At 39.4% G+C, this 16,321-nt stretch overlaps 1 protein-coding gene across 3 annotated transcripts in view; it reads right to left on the reverse strand.

Annotated features, from left to right (window-relative positions):
* The window catches only part of NEO1 (neogenin 1), a 239,249-nt gene that overhangs the window by 155,647 nt on the left and 67,281 nt on the right, over window positions 1–16,321 (reverse strand). For all 3 annotated transcript variants that reach the window (XM_047074419.1, XM_047074420.1, XM_047074418.1), the window contains exons 2-4: window positions 14,881–15,198; window positions 8,944–9,219; window positions 5,205–5,358 (exon numbers count right to left, since the gene is read on the reverse strand). In XM_047074419.1, coding sequence (XP_046930375.1) covers window positions 5,205–5,358; window positions 8,944–9,219; window positions 14,881–15,198 — 748 coding nt within the window. The remainder of the gene's footprint in view (window positions 1–5,204; window positions 5,359–8,943; window positions 9,220–14,880; window positions 15,199–16,321) is intronic.

Genomic DNA, 16,321 nt, shown 5'->3' on the forward strand with positions numbered 1-16,321 from the left:
CTTCTTTTGTCTTGCTGCTCTTATGATTTTTTTTATCTCTGTATTTTGCAGATTCAACTATGGTATGTCTTGGCATTGGCCTGCTTTTGTTGATTTTGATGGGAGCTCTTTGTGCCTCCTGGATTTAGAGGTCTCTTTCCTTCCCCAGGTTAGGGAAGTTTTCAGCTATAATTTCTTCAAATAAACCCTCTTCCCCCTCTTCCCTCTTCTTCTCCTTCTTCTTCTTCTGGGATTTCTAGAAGAATGTTATCTATACTCCTGAATGTTATTATGCTTTATGGAGTCACTGAGTTTCTAAGTCTACATCTGTGATCCAGTGTTTTTCTTTCCCTCTTCTTTTCAGCTTCATTATTTTCCCTAATTTTATCTTCTGTATCACTTAGTTCCTCTGCTTTCAGTTTTGTATCTTGGTTATAGTATTTTTTACTTTAGCCTGACTAGTTTTTAGGGCTTTTATCTCTGTGCTAAGGGACTCCCTGGTGTCTTCTATGCTTTTCTCAAGCTCAGCTAGTATCTCTATGATTCCTGCTTTAGATTTTGGATCAGGCATATTACTTATATCTGTTTCAATTAGATCCCTGGCCATGACCTTTTCTTGTTCTTTCTTTTGGGATCAATTTCTCCATCTTGGCATTATGTCTATGTCTCTGCTGTCTTCTCTGTGTTAGAAAAGCCTGTTAAGTTTCTGCCTCCTGAGAGTAACGGCTTTTATGAAGAAGAGGCCATATACTGTCCAGGGTCTGGTGCTTCAGGAAGTGTCTCTGGTGTATTCTGTGTACACTCTACTGCTGTGTTTTGGCTGCTCTTTCCCTCAGGTCAGTCCTCTGCAGTTACTCCTTGCCTGCAGTGGGGAGTGTTTGGACGTTGGCCAGAGTGTGGCTGGCAGGTTTTAATTAGGTGTGCTCTAGTCTGTCTGCTTGTTAAAACAGACCTGATGCTATTTCCACCAGAGTTGAAGCTTTGCAGAACTCTATGGTCGGGGGTTTGTGCTGGTCTCCTGGGGGAGGGGCTTGCTGCTTTGGTTCTCAGGCACACTTCCCTACAAAAAGCAGAGGGGTGCAAAGTACAGAGGGGTGGGCCTTTACGTAAGCGGTTCAGGCCACCACTGTTGGTGCTGTGCTGCTTACTGAAGTCAGTTTACCCTGAGGGACGGGGACAGATACGGCACCAGCCCCCTCCCTCATGCCCAGAGTGAGAGTTCATGCCCACTGCTGTTCGAGGAGCCCTCCTAGAAGAGCAAACAATCTCCCCCAATGTCCCAGGTGTCCTTCAGCTCACTGCCTTCACCCTGCCTATGTGTGGGGCATCTGCCCATCCAACAGCACAATGTGTGCTGGCTGAGTTTTAAAACTCCAAACTTTAGGGAACTAGTGTGGTATGGACTCACACTGGTCCTCTAAGGGAGGGTCTTGCCACATTGGGACTGATGTAGGTTTGTCCCAGAAGGGCAGTTGCAGCAAAGAGCAGGGGTGTGGAATCTGGAGTAAAGCACAGCAAAGAGCCACTGTCCACATTAGCTGCCTTCAGCAGATGGCTCTGTGCCTATGCTGAGGGGCAAGGGAGGGTTAATGGTGCCCACCAGCCCTTTTGTCTCTGGAGAGACAATGCCACCTTTCCCAGATGCTCTGTAAGAAGGGGGAACCACCTCTCCCAGTACACCATCTGCCCCTGGGCTATCTGCCCTTCTTCTCTACAGGAGCACTACAGTGCCCTCTGGCTCCACACCACCCATGCCACAGACCTCCAAAACTCAAGTCTTTGAGCCTTGTTGGTTGTAAAAACACAAAAATCAGCCCCTCTCCTTTTCCCAGTCAATGGTTTTGGAGAAGTGTTTTCCTTGTGTGATCCCCTATCTCTCTCTCTCTCTCTTTCTCTCTCTCTCTCATCTTTGCAGTACCCATGATCTACTTCTCCCCCAAATAATATCTCCACACCTACCTTCCACGATGTGGCCTCTTCTCTCCCTCTAGTTGTGCAGTTCGTTCTGTCAGTCTTTAGATCAATTTCTTGGGTATTCAGAATGATTTGATATTTATCTAGCTGTGTTCAAGGAACAAGCCAAGCCTAGGGCGCTCCTACTACTCCACCATCTTAAATCCTATCCAGTAATGTTTTAAAATACTCATTTTCAAAGAGGTCTTAGATTAGCAATGGAGAAGATGTCTAACAGTTAAAGATTTTTACTAGAGCCAGCCTAGTACTATCTAGATTTCTACCCACTTGTTTCTTCCAATTACAAAATTTCTTTCTAATTTGAGGTTTAAATAATTTATTAGCTAAGGCCCACCTACATATCTCATAATACACTGGTAGAAACAAAGACATTTTGAGTAATTACCTATATCTAACCTGAAGGACTCTGATTTTCCTACGCTACATTCAGACATCTGACCAAAAAATATTGGTCACCACTTCTCCCTCCCCCATTATGTGCCACACACTATGCGAGGGTCTGGAAATACTGACATGAACAACATCAACATTTGCCCTTTTATATGCTTGTGAACTTCCTGAGACAGTGCTATACAAAAGCAATGCTTCTCAGACTTTTCTACCACCTAACCCAAGTATTCAGAAACCTGGAGAACTCAAGGTAGAAAACAGTCTACTTAGTCTTAAGTCTTCTGACTTATCCTTAAAATTCAGAGGGATACTACTAGCCATGATATATTCACATTTGGTTTAATCACAAAACATTTTTGGGGCACCTAGATGGCTCAGTTGGTTAAGCGTCCACCTTTGGCTCAAGTCACGATCTCATGGTTCATGGATTCAAGCCCCACGCTGGGCTCTGTGCAGACAGCTCAGAGCCTGGAGCCTGCTTTGGATTCTGTGTCTCCCTCTCTCTCTGCCCCTCCCCAACTCTCTCTCTCTGGTGCTCTCTTTCAAAAATAAATATTTTTTAAAAATTAAAAAAAATTTTCCCTGAGAAATATCTTTGAATAAAATTGAATATAACAATTTTATGCAACATAAAAGGAAGATATGTAACATTTCTACCATGGTTTGTATACCCCAACCCACATCTAGAGCCCAGTTGAGAATCACTTTACTAACAGAACAACTGTCCAACACATTATATATAAAACAGCAATCCTACCTCTACCTCTCTTGGCATCCCTGGCATACTCTGTCTTAATGTTCTTCATAGCACTTAACCATAAACTGAAATTTTACATGCTTATATAATTACTGTCTGACTCTTCCCCAGTAGAATATGAGATTCGTAACAGCAAAAGTCTATTTGGTTCACTACTCTGTTCCTGGTACCTAGAACAGTGCTTAACATAATTGGCGTTCAATATGTTGATAATTATTGAATAAGCAAATGAGAATCACAGCAATCCTCACTTTTATTTCTTACATAAGAACTCAACCTCCTTTATCACTATCTATCCTCCGAATGTCCTTCTATGATGATAAAATACAAAATCTTTTAAGATAACCTATTTCAGTTTTCCTACTGCTGATAAAGATTATGTTCGAAGATGTAGCCAATTAAAATTGCTACTCTAAGAGCTTCAAATTTTTATCCCCTTTTCAAAGGTTCCCTATGTTTCAGTTGGCATACATTTTAAATATTCCCTTGAGGTCTTATAGATTCTTTGCAAAATATTCAGCTGGAGAAAGGAGTGGCAAGAAACGAAGTAAAATAGAGGCAGAAGTAGTTGGTGACTGGATGGGTGCTGAGAAAGAAAGAGGTGATACTGGAGATGATACCATTAGTTCTGGTAATGGAACACCTTACTGCAGTCTATCATCCCCACCTGAAGGTCAATCACCAAGCTGACTAGACAGATACCCCTTCCCAGGTCTTGGTTACTCAAGTGCAGAAACTAAGACTGTCTGCTTACTTTGGATTACTCAGCTGGGAATCTTTAGACCTGCTCGGTCCAAATCAATAACCACTAGCCAGACGTGGCTTCTGACACTTTAAATGTGGCTAGAATGACTCAAGAACTGAATGCTGAATTTAATTTTTATTTAAATATAAAAGCAGAAGCAACACAGGGGTGCGTGGATGACTCAGATGGTTGAGCATCTGACTCTTGATTTCGGCTCAGGTCATGATCTCATGGTTTGTGGGTTCAAACCCCGTGTCAGGCTCCATGCTGGCAGTGCAGAGCCTGCTTGAATATTCTCTCTTTCTCTCTCTGCTCCTCCCCCACTTGCACTCTGTCTCTCTCGCTCTCAAAATATATAAACTTTAAAAAATAAAAAAATTAAAAAGCTGAAATAACACTAACCATGACTTTATTGTTTGGTAGAGCTACATTTCACTTTAACTGGTGCACTGTATAAATTATTATTATTGTATTTAGTAGTGCACATGTACATCTTAGTTTTTTTTTAACTTAGCTACCAAAACTTTTAAATTACATATGTGGCTTGCATCATATCTCTATTGGACAGCACTACTCTGCAACAGTGGTTCTCAACTGGGACCACTTTGTCCCCCAGGGGACATCTGGCAAGCTCTAGAAACATTTTTGGTTGTCACAACTTGGGAGTGCTATTGGCATCTAGCAGGCAGAGGCCAAGGGTGATACTAAACATTCTACAACGCACAAGATAACTTTGTTTTGGAAACAAAATATACCTGAATACCACCACTGCCACTACCTCAGTTCTTTTATCAAAGTACAACAGAGAAAAGCACCCATTACGTAGGTCAAGTACCCATTACATAAGAAGTAATGAGGGGTGACATGATGGCTGATGTTAATAGAAAGGTTTTTGTGGAAGAGGAAGAATTTTGATCACAGAAGAAGGGTGGCAGGAGTTTAAAAGGCAAAAACAAAAGGATGAGGAACACATTTTCTTTTATTGTTAAAGAAAACTACTACCAACAAAATGCAAATTTGCACTCATGAAATGAATGATAAGCCTCAGGCTAGTCAGAACCAGAAACTCTTGCAACAGTTTAGGGAAGGAGGTCTTGAGGCCTTAAGCTAAGTCTACTGTAGCTCAGAAGGAACAAATGGAATAAACGCTTAGTACTTTGAAAGCAGTTTTTTCTTTAAACATCCTTATCATATACAGTATAGAAACTATTTCAAGAATGACAAATGAGCATTATAATGTGTTTAAACAAAAAATAAAGTAGATAGCCATTTTTTTCCATTATTAATCAGTAGTCCCAAACAAGATTAGACCAAGTCTGAAGCTAAGGCTGAAAAAGGCTTTTAGGCAGACAACGTTACCTTTCTGGGTCAAGTGCCTTCTCATTTTTCATCCATCTAATGGCTGGAGGAGGAAGTCCTGAAGCGACACACGGCAACACTGCATTCTGACCAAGGACTCTGACTAAGGAAGAAGGTTGTTTCAGAAATACCAAGTTTGATGTGAACTCAGGATCTAAAAAATAGAAGACAATAATTAAGAAAGCACTTTACCACTTTCATGATGAGGAATTGCAATTTCCTGTTCAGTCTGTGTGGTTTTATGTATTTTTTAAGTAGGCTCCATGCCCAATGTGGGGCTTGAACTCATGACCCTGAGATCAAGAGCTGCATGCTTTACTGTCTGAGCCAGTCAGGCACCCCGTTTGGCTTTATATAACTAAATATTTTAAGAAAAAGTGACACAAGAAAATTCCAATTAAATTAGCAAGCATTTCTTAAGTCATTTCAATGTGCAAAAAACATCGTGCTACGCTCTCTGGGGGCCTTAAAGATGTACAAGTTATAGCTCCTAACATAAGGTTAGGAGAGATTATTTGACACGAATCCCCTTCACCTTAAAAGACTGGATAAGGGGGTGTCTGGGTGTCTCAGTCGGTTAAGCGTCCAACGCTTAGTTTCGGCTCAGATCATGATCTTGCGGTATGTGAGTTCGAGCCCTGTGTTGGGCTCTGCTGCTTGGGATTCTCTCTCTCTGCCCCTCCCCCCACTCATGCTATCTCTATCTCTCTCAAATAAATAAACTTTAAAAATAAAAAATAAAAGGCTGGATAAGTAAATGTTTCATGAGTGGTACAAAGAGAAAAGACTGAGCAAGTTCAGGATCCTTAACAGCATCCTCTCCATTCATAGGGGTATCATAAGAGGTTTCCTTTACATCCCTGTATCTGTGTTACTTATGAAAATCTTTCTGAGTTTTGTCTCTTTACCTTACCCACGAAGTCTGTCAATCCTTTGATTTTTACAATGGTACAGCTATGAGGCTACTACTCGGAGTGTGTCCACTTTATATAGCTGCCCTCTTATGGACATCTGAAAAGGCTACACTTTTATGGGTAGAACATCTATTTCCAGTATTAAGTTTTGAGAAGACAGAACATTCTCAGGTAAAGAGACGTGATTCTTATCTCCATACTCTTAGGAAAAGATATTCTACAACCACGGTAACCACCACCAGGGCTGGCTTTAACCTTGTGTAACTAATTGATGACAGTTCTGTAGCCATGGTAACAAATAAACAAGGTCTAACAGATCAGTGACAACTCGCTTCAGTGAACATGCCTTGGAAAGTCAGCCAATGAGTGATAGCCTCAGGCTTTAGAAGTCAGCCATTCAGCAGTGGAATTACTTGCTTCTACAGCTGACATTAACCTGCTCTCGCCTCTGTAACCAACCATTAAACATGCTTCTTTGGCTGACATCAACCCACCCTTGCCTCTTAACCAACATACCAAAAACAACGTCTTCCCCAAAATTCTATACGAGATTAGCAGTTTGCATTAATTCAAGAAGACTGTGCTTGAAAGTATGGTTTTCTCTTACTTAAGTAAAAAGAAACATTCAGTACTTCGTTTATGTTTCAGATATTGAGTGGTGGCTCATCCTTTGACACTGAAAAATCTTGTTTCCTTGGATCCGGTTTTAAGGATTTGCTTGAATGGTACCCCAGGTATAAAGAAGAAACAGGACCTCTGCCATGTAAAAGCAAGTCAGGAAGTAGGCTGGAAGACACTGCAATATGGTAATAGTTCTCTTCCCCACCCCCCCAGATTTAGCTACATTTAATCAAATTTTGATAGAAACAGACACCTTTGAACAAATATCTATTGTCTTCTGTTCTGCCAGTTACCATTCTTGGCAGCAAAATTCCCTACCCTTATTGAGCTTACCTACTATTAGAGGAGAGAGACAAGAAACAAGACAGCGTATGTCAGGTAGTGATATGTTCTGAAGTAAAACGAAGGAGAAGAGGAAACTATGGGGTGGAAATGGAAGACTTATTTTAAACAGTGGTCAAGGAAGGCTTAACTGATACAGTGACATTTGAGCAAAGAAATAAGACAGTTGATTCAGGCAGACATCTGAGGGAAGAGAGGACTCCAGGCAGAGCAAATGTCAAGTAGCAAGACCTAAAGCAAAACAGTGTTTGGAATGTTCTAGAAACATAAGGTGGCCACAATCACAAAGTGAGGGAGAGAAGAATACCAGATGGAAGGAGCATTATGGGAAGAGAGGTGGCATTAAGATTATATAAATCCTGGGGCACCTGGGTGGCTTAGTCGGTAAAGCATCCGACTTCCACTCAGGTCATGATCTCGTGGTTTGTGGGTTCGAGCCCCACATCGGGCTCTATGCTGACAGCTCAGAGCCTGGAGCCTGCTTCAGATTCTGTGTCTCCCCCTCTCGCTGCCCCTCCCATGCTCATGCTCTGTCTCTCTCAATAATAAATACATGTTAAAAAAATTAAAAAAAAAAAGATTATATAAATCCTTACAGGCCAAGGACTTTAACCTTTACTCTGAGATGAGAAACCATTAGGTTTTGAGCAAAGATGTGACATGATCTAACATACATTAAAAAAAATAACTGTGGCTCCTGAGGTGTAAACACACAGGACAGGAATGCAAAGGACATGGATGATGACAACAAAGAAAGAAACTGCATTAAAAAAAAAATTAGTTCATGGGGCGCCTGGGTGGCTTGGTCGGTTAAGCGTCCGACTTCGGCTCAGGTCATGATCTCACGGTCCGTGAGTTCGAGCCCCGCGTCGGGCTCTGTGCTGATAGCTCAGGGCCTGGAGCCTGTTTCAGATTCTGTGTCTCCCTCTCTCTCTGCCCCTCCCCTGTTCATGCTCTGTCTCTCTCTGTCTCAAAAATAAATAAACATTAAAAAAAAAAATTAAAAAAAAATTAGTTCAAAGCTCATCAGGAACACCCTCAAGCATCACTGTTCAAACACTGGTCTCACTTTGCAAGCCAATCCATAGACCAAAAATTAGCCTATGAAGTAGCTGTATATGACAAACCTGCCAAAACAACATAAGGATGGCCCAACTATATCCATAAGCTCAGGTGTAAGGGAGAAATGTGGAGAGAATCAGGCACCCAGCAGTGGGAGCGGAAGCCAAAAGGTGAGACATCAGGAGGCTGAAGGACTGTGGTGAGCAACAAGTGAGAGGGTGTTATGAGCAGAAGAGACACAGCCAGGAAGAGACACACAAAACAAGATCATGAGGAGAGCCAGCAGGGGCAGGAAGAGTGAGAACCCACCAAGAGAGGGAAGAAGGAGCTGGCTTTGCATTAAAATAAGGGAGTGTTATAAAGATCCAAGGACTCTTGCTTACCAGCGTCTCCAGAGCTGCTGTTTTTGTTATCATTCTGCGCATCCCTTCTATGAACTAGCCTGAGCGAGTCTCTGATGCTGACGGGTAAAGACACCTAAGTGTATGAAGTATTACAGGGAAGTAGCAGATGGAGGCTTGATGAAAGACACAGAGCTAGTGTTTGGCCAAGAAGAAAGCCATAGATATGAAACACATTTTATCACTTGATACATTTTTACTGACTAATGCATTCACTAAAGAGAGGATCTTCCTGGCACGTTTTCTTTTCTCCCCCTGTAAAAAACTGAAACTCCTATGCTGACATTAACTTGTCACACCACACATCTGACAGTGGTTGATGAAAAAAGAAAATTCTAAAAGAACCATTTTTATCTATTAATGAACATAAAACCACGGGTCCTGATGACAGGGGGATACCTGGAAGAACTTTTAACTCCGCTTCATCGCTATACTTCGGCGGCCCGCCGCTCTCAACTGTGCAGCGGTAGAGCCCTCCGTCTCCTTCAGTGGCGTTGCTCACAACCAGTGTCCCACTTGGAAGTTTGATGACTCTATCATCCAGAGGAAGAGGCTGTCTGTTCTGTTCCCACCTCACAAATGGGACCAGATCCACACTGACTTCGCAATTCAGAACTGCACTGTTCCCAGCATAAACTGAAGAAGGTTCTGGTTGGCTAGCAAATCTTGGAAGACCTGGACAATAAAAAAAAAGAAGAAATAAAATGTAGTTAAATGTGACTTTAAAATGCAGTCATGGAAACCAGGAGCAAGTCGGCCCCTGTGGCCATGAGTGGAACCAGGGTCCAGACGAAGGTCTGTGGGTCAGGAAATTGGCTACAACGCGGATACAGGTCAAAGAGGCAAATATACTAGGGATAAACGGAATCAGATCCCTCACAGTTGGAGAAGCAAGGTATAAATATGGAAAAGCAGAGGGCAGAATAAATCCCATATTCGTATTGGTAGAACTGAAGTATCAGTTTAAGCTAACAGTTTTATGTGATTATACAAATATAGTTAAATGTATATATAAATGTAAATGTATATATGTATAATATATATACATTTCATAGTCATTACAAACAGACATATGTATATGTGTGTGTGTATATATATGTATACGTATATATTCTAGACTCTCTCTGGACAGAGCTAGGAGGTATACACATACGTGTGTGTGTGTACATGAGTGTATGTGTGTGTACAAATATATATGAGATATACACATAGGTATGTACATGTCTGTATAAATATAAACAAATATATATGTAAATGTGTGTGTGTGTGTGTATATATATATATATATATATATATATATATACACACACATTTGCTCTATCCAGAGAGAGCTCAAAATCAATGCCACCTAAGTAGCAATGAGTAGATATGGTGACACAATCTTGATTTCTAAATACATTCTCCACTACAAGGAACCAATGCTCCTTGGAGAAGAAGTTCATTCTAGGACTAGAATAAGGAAAGTACAAGATAAACCTGGAACATCCTGTGACAGAAGTAAGGAAGCATTCAAAGAACAACATGAACATATCAAAAAGTACACAGAAGTCAGACTGAAGGGAGTTTCCTCTAGCTAAATCTGGGATGATGATAATTAACACAGAAAAGAATAATGAATGGATGCTAAACTTGTTGGTGAAAGATGGATGATGAATAGGATATTATTAGAGTATCAAATTAGCTCTTCCCAAAATACATATTACTAATTAATGAAAATACAAAATATTTAACTTTACAGTGGAGAAATAGAGCACTAACTTTCATTACTTTGTTAATATAGTCCATATTATATATATTTGTTAATACAGTCCATGTTAACAAAGGGAAGAAAGTTAACATTACAAGTAATGGAACAAAATATCGTATGCTTCCTGATAAGATACACTAAGAAAAACACAGCATCACTTACTTCTGTGATATTCCTCCCCAAAATGCAAAACCTGAATCTATTCATAGGGGAAAACCAGAAAACACAAAATGAGATAAGGATAAACTGAAGAATGACTGGAGACCAAAAGAGCCTAAAGAGACACAACTAGCAAATAAAACATGTAATCCTGGACCAGAAAGGAGTGGGGGAGGGACAAAGATACTGTTTTTGGTTTTTGCTGTTAAGAACATTATTGAGGCAACCAGTGAAATATGAACAGTACCTACAGTAGTATTGTATTAAGGTTAATTTCCTAAAATTGATGGATGGTTGTTTAGAAGAATATCTTTGTTTTTAGGAAATATACATGGAAGTATTTCAGTGGAGGCAGTGTCTGCAACTTACCCTTAATGGTTCAGAAAAAAAAACAAACTGATTCAGGTCTGTGCCTATTGGGGGATAAGAAGGCAGACATGGTAAAGTGTTAACAGCTGGGTGATCTGAATGACGAGCAGATGTAATTTCTTGGTTTCATTCTTGCAATAATTGTATGAGCTTGAAATTATTTCAAAATAAAATATTAACAAGAATGCAGTCATAAATACTCTGTAGATACACAGAATGCAGTAGTTAAGAGCCTAAATTCTGGAGTCACGCAATCTGAATCTGAATCCCATCTCCACCACTTCATGGCTGTGTGACGTTAGCAAGCTACTTAACCTGGAAGCCTCAGTTTCTTCTTCAATAAAATGAGAACAATAAGAGGCCTCATTGGATGTTAAAAAGGTTAATACTTAACACACTTCATATAAAGCACACTGCCTGGCACATACTCAAATACTAGCTACTGTTATTAACAGTAACATCTGAAAAGATTCTGAGATGCTAACAACACAACAAAATGTTTCTTTAAAGACTAATGACCATAGTAAATTATGAGTAACAGTTCTAGGTTTTGTAGTTTCATGATGGAGAATTAATCCACATGGAAATGGCACATTTGCAGGTTGTCTAGCTTCTGAATAGGAACACATCTACTCTTCGCTCAGATCACTCAGGTGGTAACACTTTACCATGTCTGCCTTATTATCCCCCAATAGGCACAGACCCGAATCAATTTTTTTTTTCTGAATAGGGAAAGCAGATGGAGGAACTAGTACGGACATATGAGGCAGAAATCGCTGGGGCTTCCTGTGCTCACAAGCAGGGGGCCAGTTTGTCCTGCTACTTCCAGAGACCTGGAGTGGGAGCGAGACACAGACTTGACAAGAAAAGATTAACAGTGTCTGTATTCAGACCACCCAATTCCTCCACCTTTAGGCACAAAACACTCACAGCCAGGCTACTGCCCAGGCAGTAAAACAAAAATTTCTACTGTGGAAAAATGAGTGCAGAGAAGACTTCTCAAATTTCATTTTATGAGCTACCTAGTGTTCTTTCAAAAATTCCCCTTACATGACTTAGCCAGAATCGGTCTGTATTGCTTGTAACCAAAGAACACTAACCAATGTTCTTTTAGGATGGCAATTTGGTAGTCTCTTAAAAAAAAAAAAAAGTTTTATTGAGATACAATTTATATACCATAAAGTTTACCATTTAAAGTCCACAATTCAACAGTTTCTAGTATGCACACAAAGTTGTGCAACCATCACTATAATTTAATTTTAGAACATTTTCATCATCCCCCAAAGAAACTTTGTACTCACTTGCAGTCATTCCACATTCCCTGTACTCACTCACCCAATCTCCTGTGCCCTTGTCTCCTTTCCCCCATCCTCAGCCCTAGAAAACCACCAATCTACTTTTTGGCCCCCTGTGTTTGCCTATTCTGGACATTATATATATATAATGAAGTCACATGATCTGTGATTGGCTTCTTTCACTTAGTATCATGTTTTTCAGGTTCATCCATGTTGCAGTATATAGCACAATTTCATTCCGTTTTATTGCTGAATAACATTCCATGTACGTATTTACCACATTTTGGTTATCCATTCAACACTTGACAGACATGTAGGTTGTTTTCACTTTTTGGCTGTTACAGGTAATGCTGCTATAACAAGTCATGTACAATTGTTGTACATACTGTCTTTTCATTTCTCTTGGGTAGACACCTAGAAATAGAATGGCTCAGTCATATGGTAACTTTATGGTTAAAATTTTGAGGGAGAGCCAAACAGTTCAGTGCTCTTTTTAAAATTCTACACACACACACACACACACACACACACACACACACAGTATAGACTATGATCCAGCAATTAGTAGAATTACTTATTCCAGTAATCTATTCTACAGAAAAGATTTACAGAAAAGAGTGTTCACTACAGTACTGCCTATAATATCAAACAATTTTTATCCATGTAACTGTTCATAAAAAGGGAATCTTTAGATAATCACAGTATATCTACACAATGGATACTATGCAACTATTAAAAAGAACTTCTATTCATCTCTTAGCTCAGATATTATTACCTTCTGATACTCAAGGCCATGAGTGAGTTAGATAATTCTCCTACAGAATCTTGTCTGCAGCCAAAGGACTGATTATACTATATTAAAATTGGCTGTTTACATTACATTAGGCCAAAAATATTTCCTGAAGGCTTTGAAAGCTAAAAAGAAGGCTGGACAAACCTAGCAGAGTAGAAAAGAGGAAAATGTAGAGGACAGGCTTAACAGGCAGTGGGGAAGCCATGAGCAAAGGCCAGAGACCAAGAATAAAAGGGATTTGAAATGTTCAGTACTGGCAGAGCTTAAAATGTGCTGCAGGTGGTCCTGCTGACGAGGGTAGAGGGCAGGGACAGGCAGGGTGGAATGTTGAGAAATGAAGCTAGAGAAGTGGAGACTAGCTCATGAAAAGACACAAGGCCTGTAAGAGTTTAGACATCAACTTGATGTTGTCACTGAGGAGCTACTGAAGGGTGAGAAGAGAGCCCTGACCACTGGACTGGAAGAGGGAAAGAATGAGGCACCAGATGGTTACAAGGTGAGGGATGGTGAGAAGTGGCCTCAGGATCACATACAAGAAACTAGGAAGCAGAATTCACTGGATTTGGCGACTGGTTGTGGGAGACAGCTGAGAAGAAGGAGTTACGATTAAAGCCCAGCTTAAAAATGTAAACGATAAACAGGAGCTCACCTAAGTAACAGTGTAGGGGCAGTCATCATGCTAACTTATCTATCAACAGGTTGGAGAAAGCCTGACAAGTAGATTAGAGGAAGAAAGGAAGGGAGAGGGGGGAAAGGGAAAAAGGAAGGAAAGAAGGGGGAAAAAAAAGAGAGGAAAGGCTAATTATCAAAAGAAGTGACTCTTTCACCCTTTTCTTTTTCCATCCTCAATCTGTGATTATGGAATAATTACAATAGTTCTATATCACACTCAAATTCAGCTTTGAGTATCTGGTTCCAAAGAGAAAAAGCGTCATCATACTCTGAATGAACAAGTATACTGTGAAGTGCACAGGAGATGGGGAACCATCACCCTAGAGTGGCAATGAAATGGGGAACTATTCATGCAGTCATATTTTTTTTACATGTTAGCATTTTACCAAGACGAGTATATATATAAGACTTAAACATAATACAATTAAAAAAAATTTTTTTAATATTTATTTTGAGACAGAGAGAGAGACAGAGTGTAAGCAGGAGTGGGGCAGAGAGAGAGGGAGACACAGAATCTGAAGCAGGCTCCAGGCTGTCAGCACAGAGCCCAATGCAGGGCTCAAACTCATAACCCGTGAGATCATGACCTGAGCTGAAGTCTGATGCTTAACCGACTGAGCCCCCCAGGCGTCCCAACATAATACAATTTTTGTACAATGTGACCCTTAACAAAAACTACTTCATCTAGTACTCAAGTGAAAAAACATGGAACTGAGGAATATAAGTATCTAATACAAAATAAGCATGACTTACTCAGTTTACACTTTCCATTATTCTTCAAATAAGAATGTTCTAAAAGGGAGTGAATATTTCTCTTTACAACTTTCTGTTCTTCACCTTAATACCTATATCCTATAGGTTTTTAAATAATCCAATTAAATGTCAGTTCCTTGCTTGGGGCATAAAGGAACCAAGATTCTGACTATCCTGCAAGTCTTACAAAGCCATACTAAATTGGTATGCTGGGGAAGATAATTTAGCAATCAGTGAATCAATTTTCCTATACAACTTCCTCTGTCATTTCCAAGTTAGAAAAAAACGAACTGACTCAATACTTCAAATAGCAACTGTAAGCAATTTAAATAATAGAAAGGGGCAAAGTGCTGCATTTTACTTCCTACAGCACTAAGCAAGTCTTAGCATAATCCCATGCACACACTAGATGCTCAATTGGTATTTGTTAAATGAGTTTATTTATGGTAATCAGTTAAGTGAAAACTCCAGGATGATAATGCTTTTTATCAAGATATACCTTTCATAAATTTGAAAATATACATAAATTACTTAAAAAAAAAACTTACCTGCTACTGTGAGCTTAGCTGTTCTGCTGACAATCGTTCCAAGGCTCTCAACAGTGGCCACACACTGATAATAACCTTCATCAGGTTTATTGTGTTTGGAATGCACCACATTGCTGATAAATAAAGACCCATCTGGGAGAAGCTGGCGTCGGTCATCAGATACTAAGTTTAAAAAAGTCCCATCTTTTTTCCATTCAATTTTTGGAGAAGGCTCAGAATATGCTGAACAGTTCAATATAACAGAAGAGCCTCTAACTGAGAGTGTATCCACTGGTTCTACCAGAAAGTAAAATGGAGTGAATGTTCGAACGCTGGATCCTATAAAAATAATGAAAAGAACAAAGTTAAGCAAAACTTTCTTCTTCTATTTCTGTAAGAAAATATAATTTGGACAAAAATTATTGTCGAATAATTATGCTGCTTGGATATGATACATAGTAACAGTCATTTCACCATGAGTGTCTAATAAAATTTCTTTTATGAGGAAATCAAAATTTGACCCATTTAGAAGATGAGAAAAAAAGACCCTGCCAGATGAGATAATCATTGTTAAATTACATGAATATTTCAAACCCTACAATGGGATTTATAAATATTTAAAATTATTGTATTCAAAGTGAACTTTTCTATGAAACATAAAGGAAGCATAAAATTGAAATGATTCTTTGTTAGTAATAAGGTATGTTTACTGGCTGTATTTCTTTCAAAATTCACCATACATACACTTTGTCCATTTTTCTAGTGAATCATTCATCCTATTGATTTGGCAATCTTTGGGTATTATCTATCATGTTTTGCAAATACTCCTTTTTCCATTTTGAATTTATTTTTATCGTAAGAAAATAAATTTTAACTACATAGAAATAAATCTGTTATGCTTAAGAAGTTTTTATCCCAAGATTATAAAAAAATTCAGCTTTGTTTTGTGCTAGTACTCTTGTGATTTCATTTAAAAAATTTCTGCTATAACCCTTAAATTCTCAGCCAAAGAAAGCTTTCCAAGTCCAAGCGTTACCTCTTTTTTTCAAGAAAAGTACTAACCAACTCCCTTGCAGTCAGATTACAATCAGTTGTAATCAGATTTCTTCATGTGAACAATTAGGGAAGTTTAGTTAAATAAATGAAAGCATGACTGTTTTTAAAATATATCTACACACCCCTTTATCTAAATTTATTTACATTGTAAATTTAAGGATGCAACTAGCTCTTTATTACATTATGAAACAATAGTTCTAACTAAATACGAAACACACTGGCAGAGGGAAGGGAATAATATTCGCTTGTTTTAAAATTTTCTGGGGCAACTGGGTGGCTCAGTTGGTTAAATGTCCGACTTCGGTTCAGGTCATGATCCTGCAGTCCGTGGGTTCGAGGCCCGCATCAGGCACTGTGCTGACAGCTCAGAGACGGGAGCCTGCTTCAGATTCTGTATCTCTCTCTC

The sequence above is a fragment of the Lynx rufus genome, unplaced genomic scaffold (assembly GCF_022079265.1).
Source record: "Lynx rufus isolate CCGP_SWC_20201006 ecotype Redwood Valley unplaced genomic scaffold, mLynRuf1.p SCAF_13, whole genome shotgun sequence".
Classification (NCBI taxonomy): Eukaryota; Metazoa; Chordata; class Mammalia; order Carnivora; family Felidae; genus Lynx; species Lynx rufus.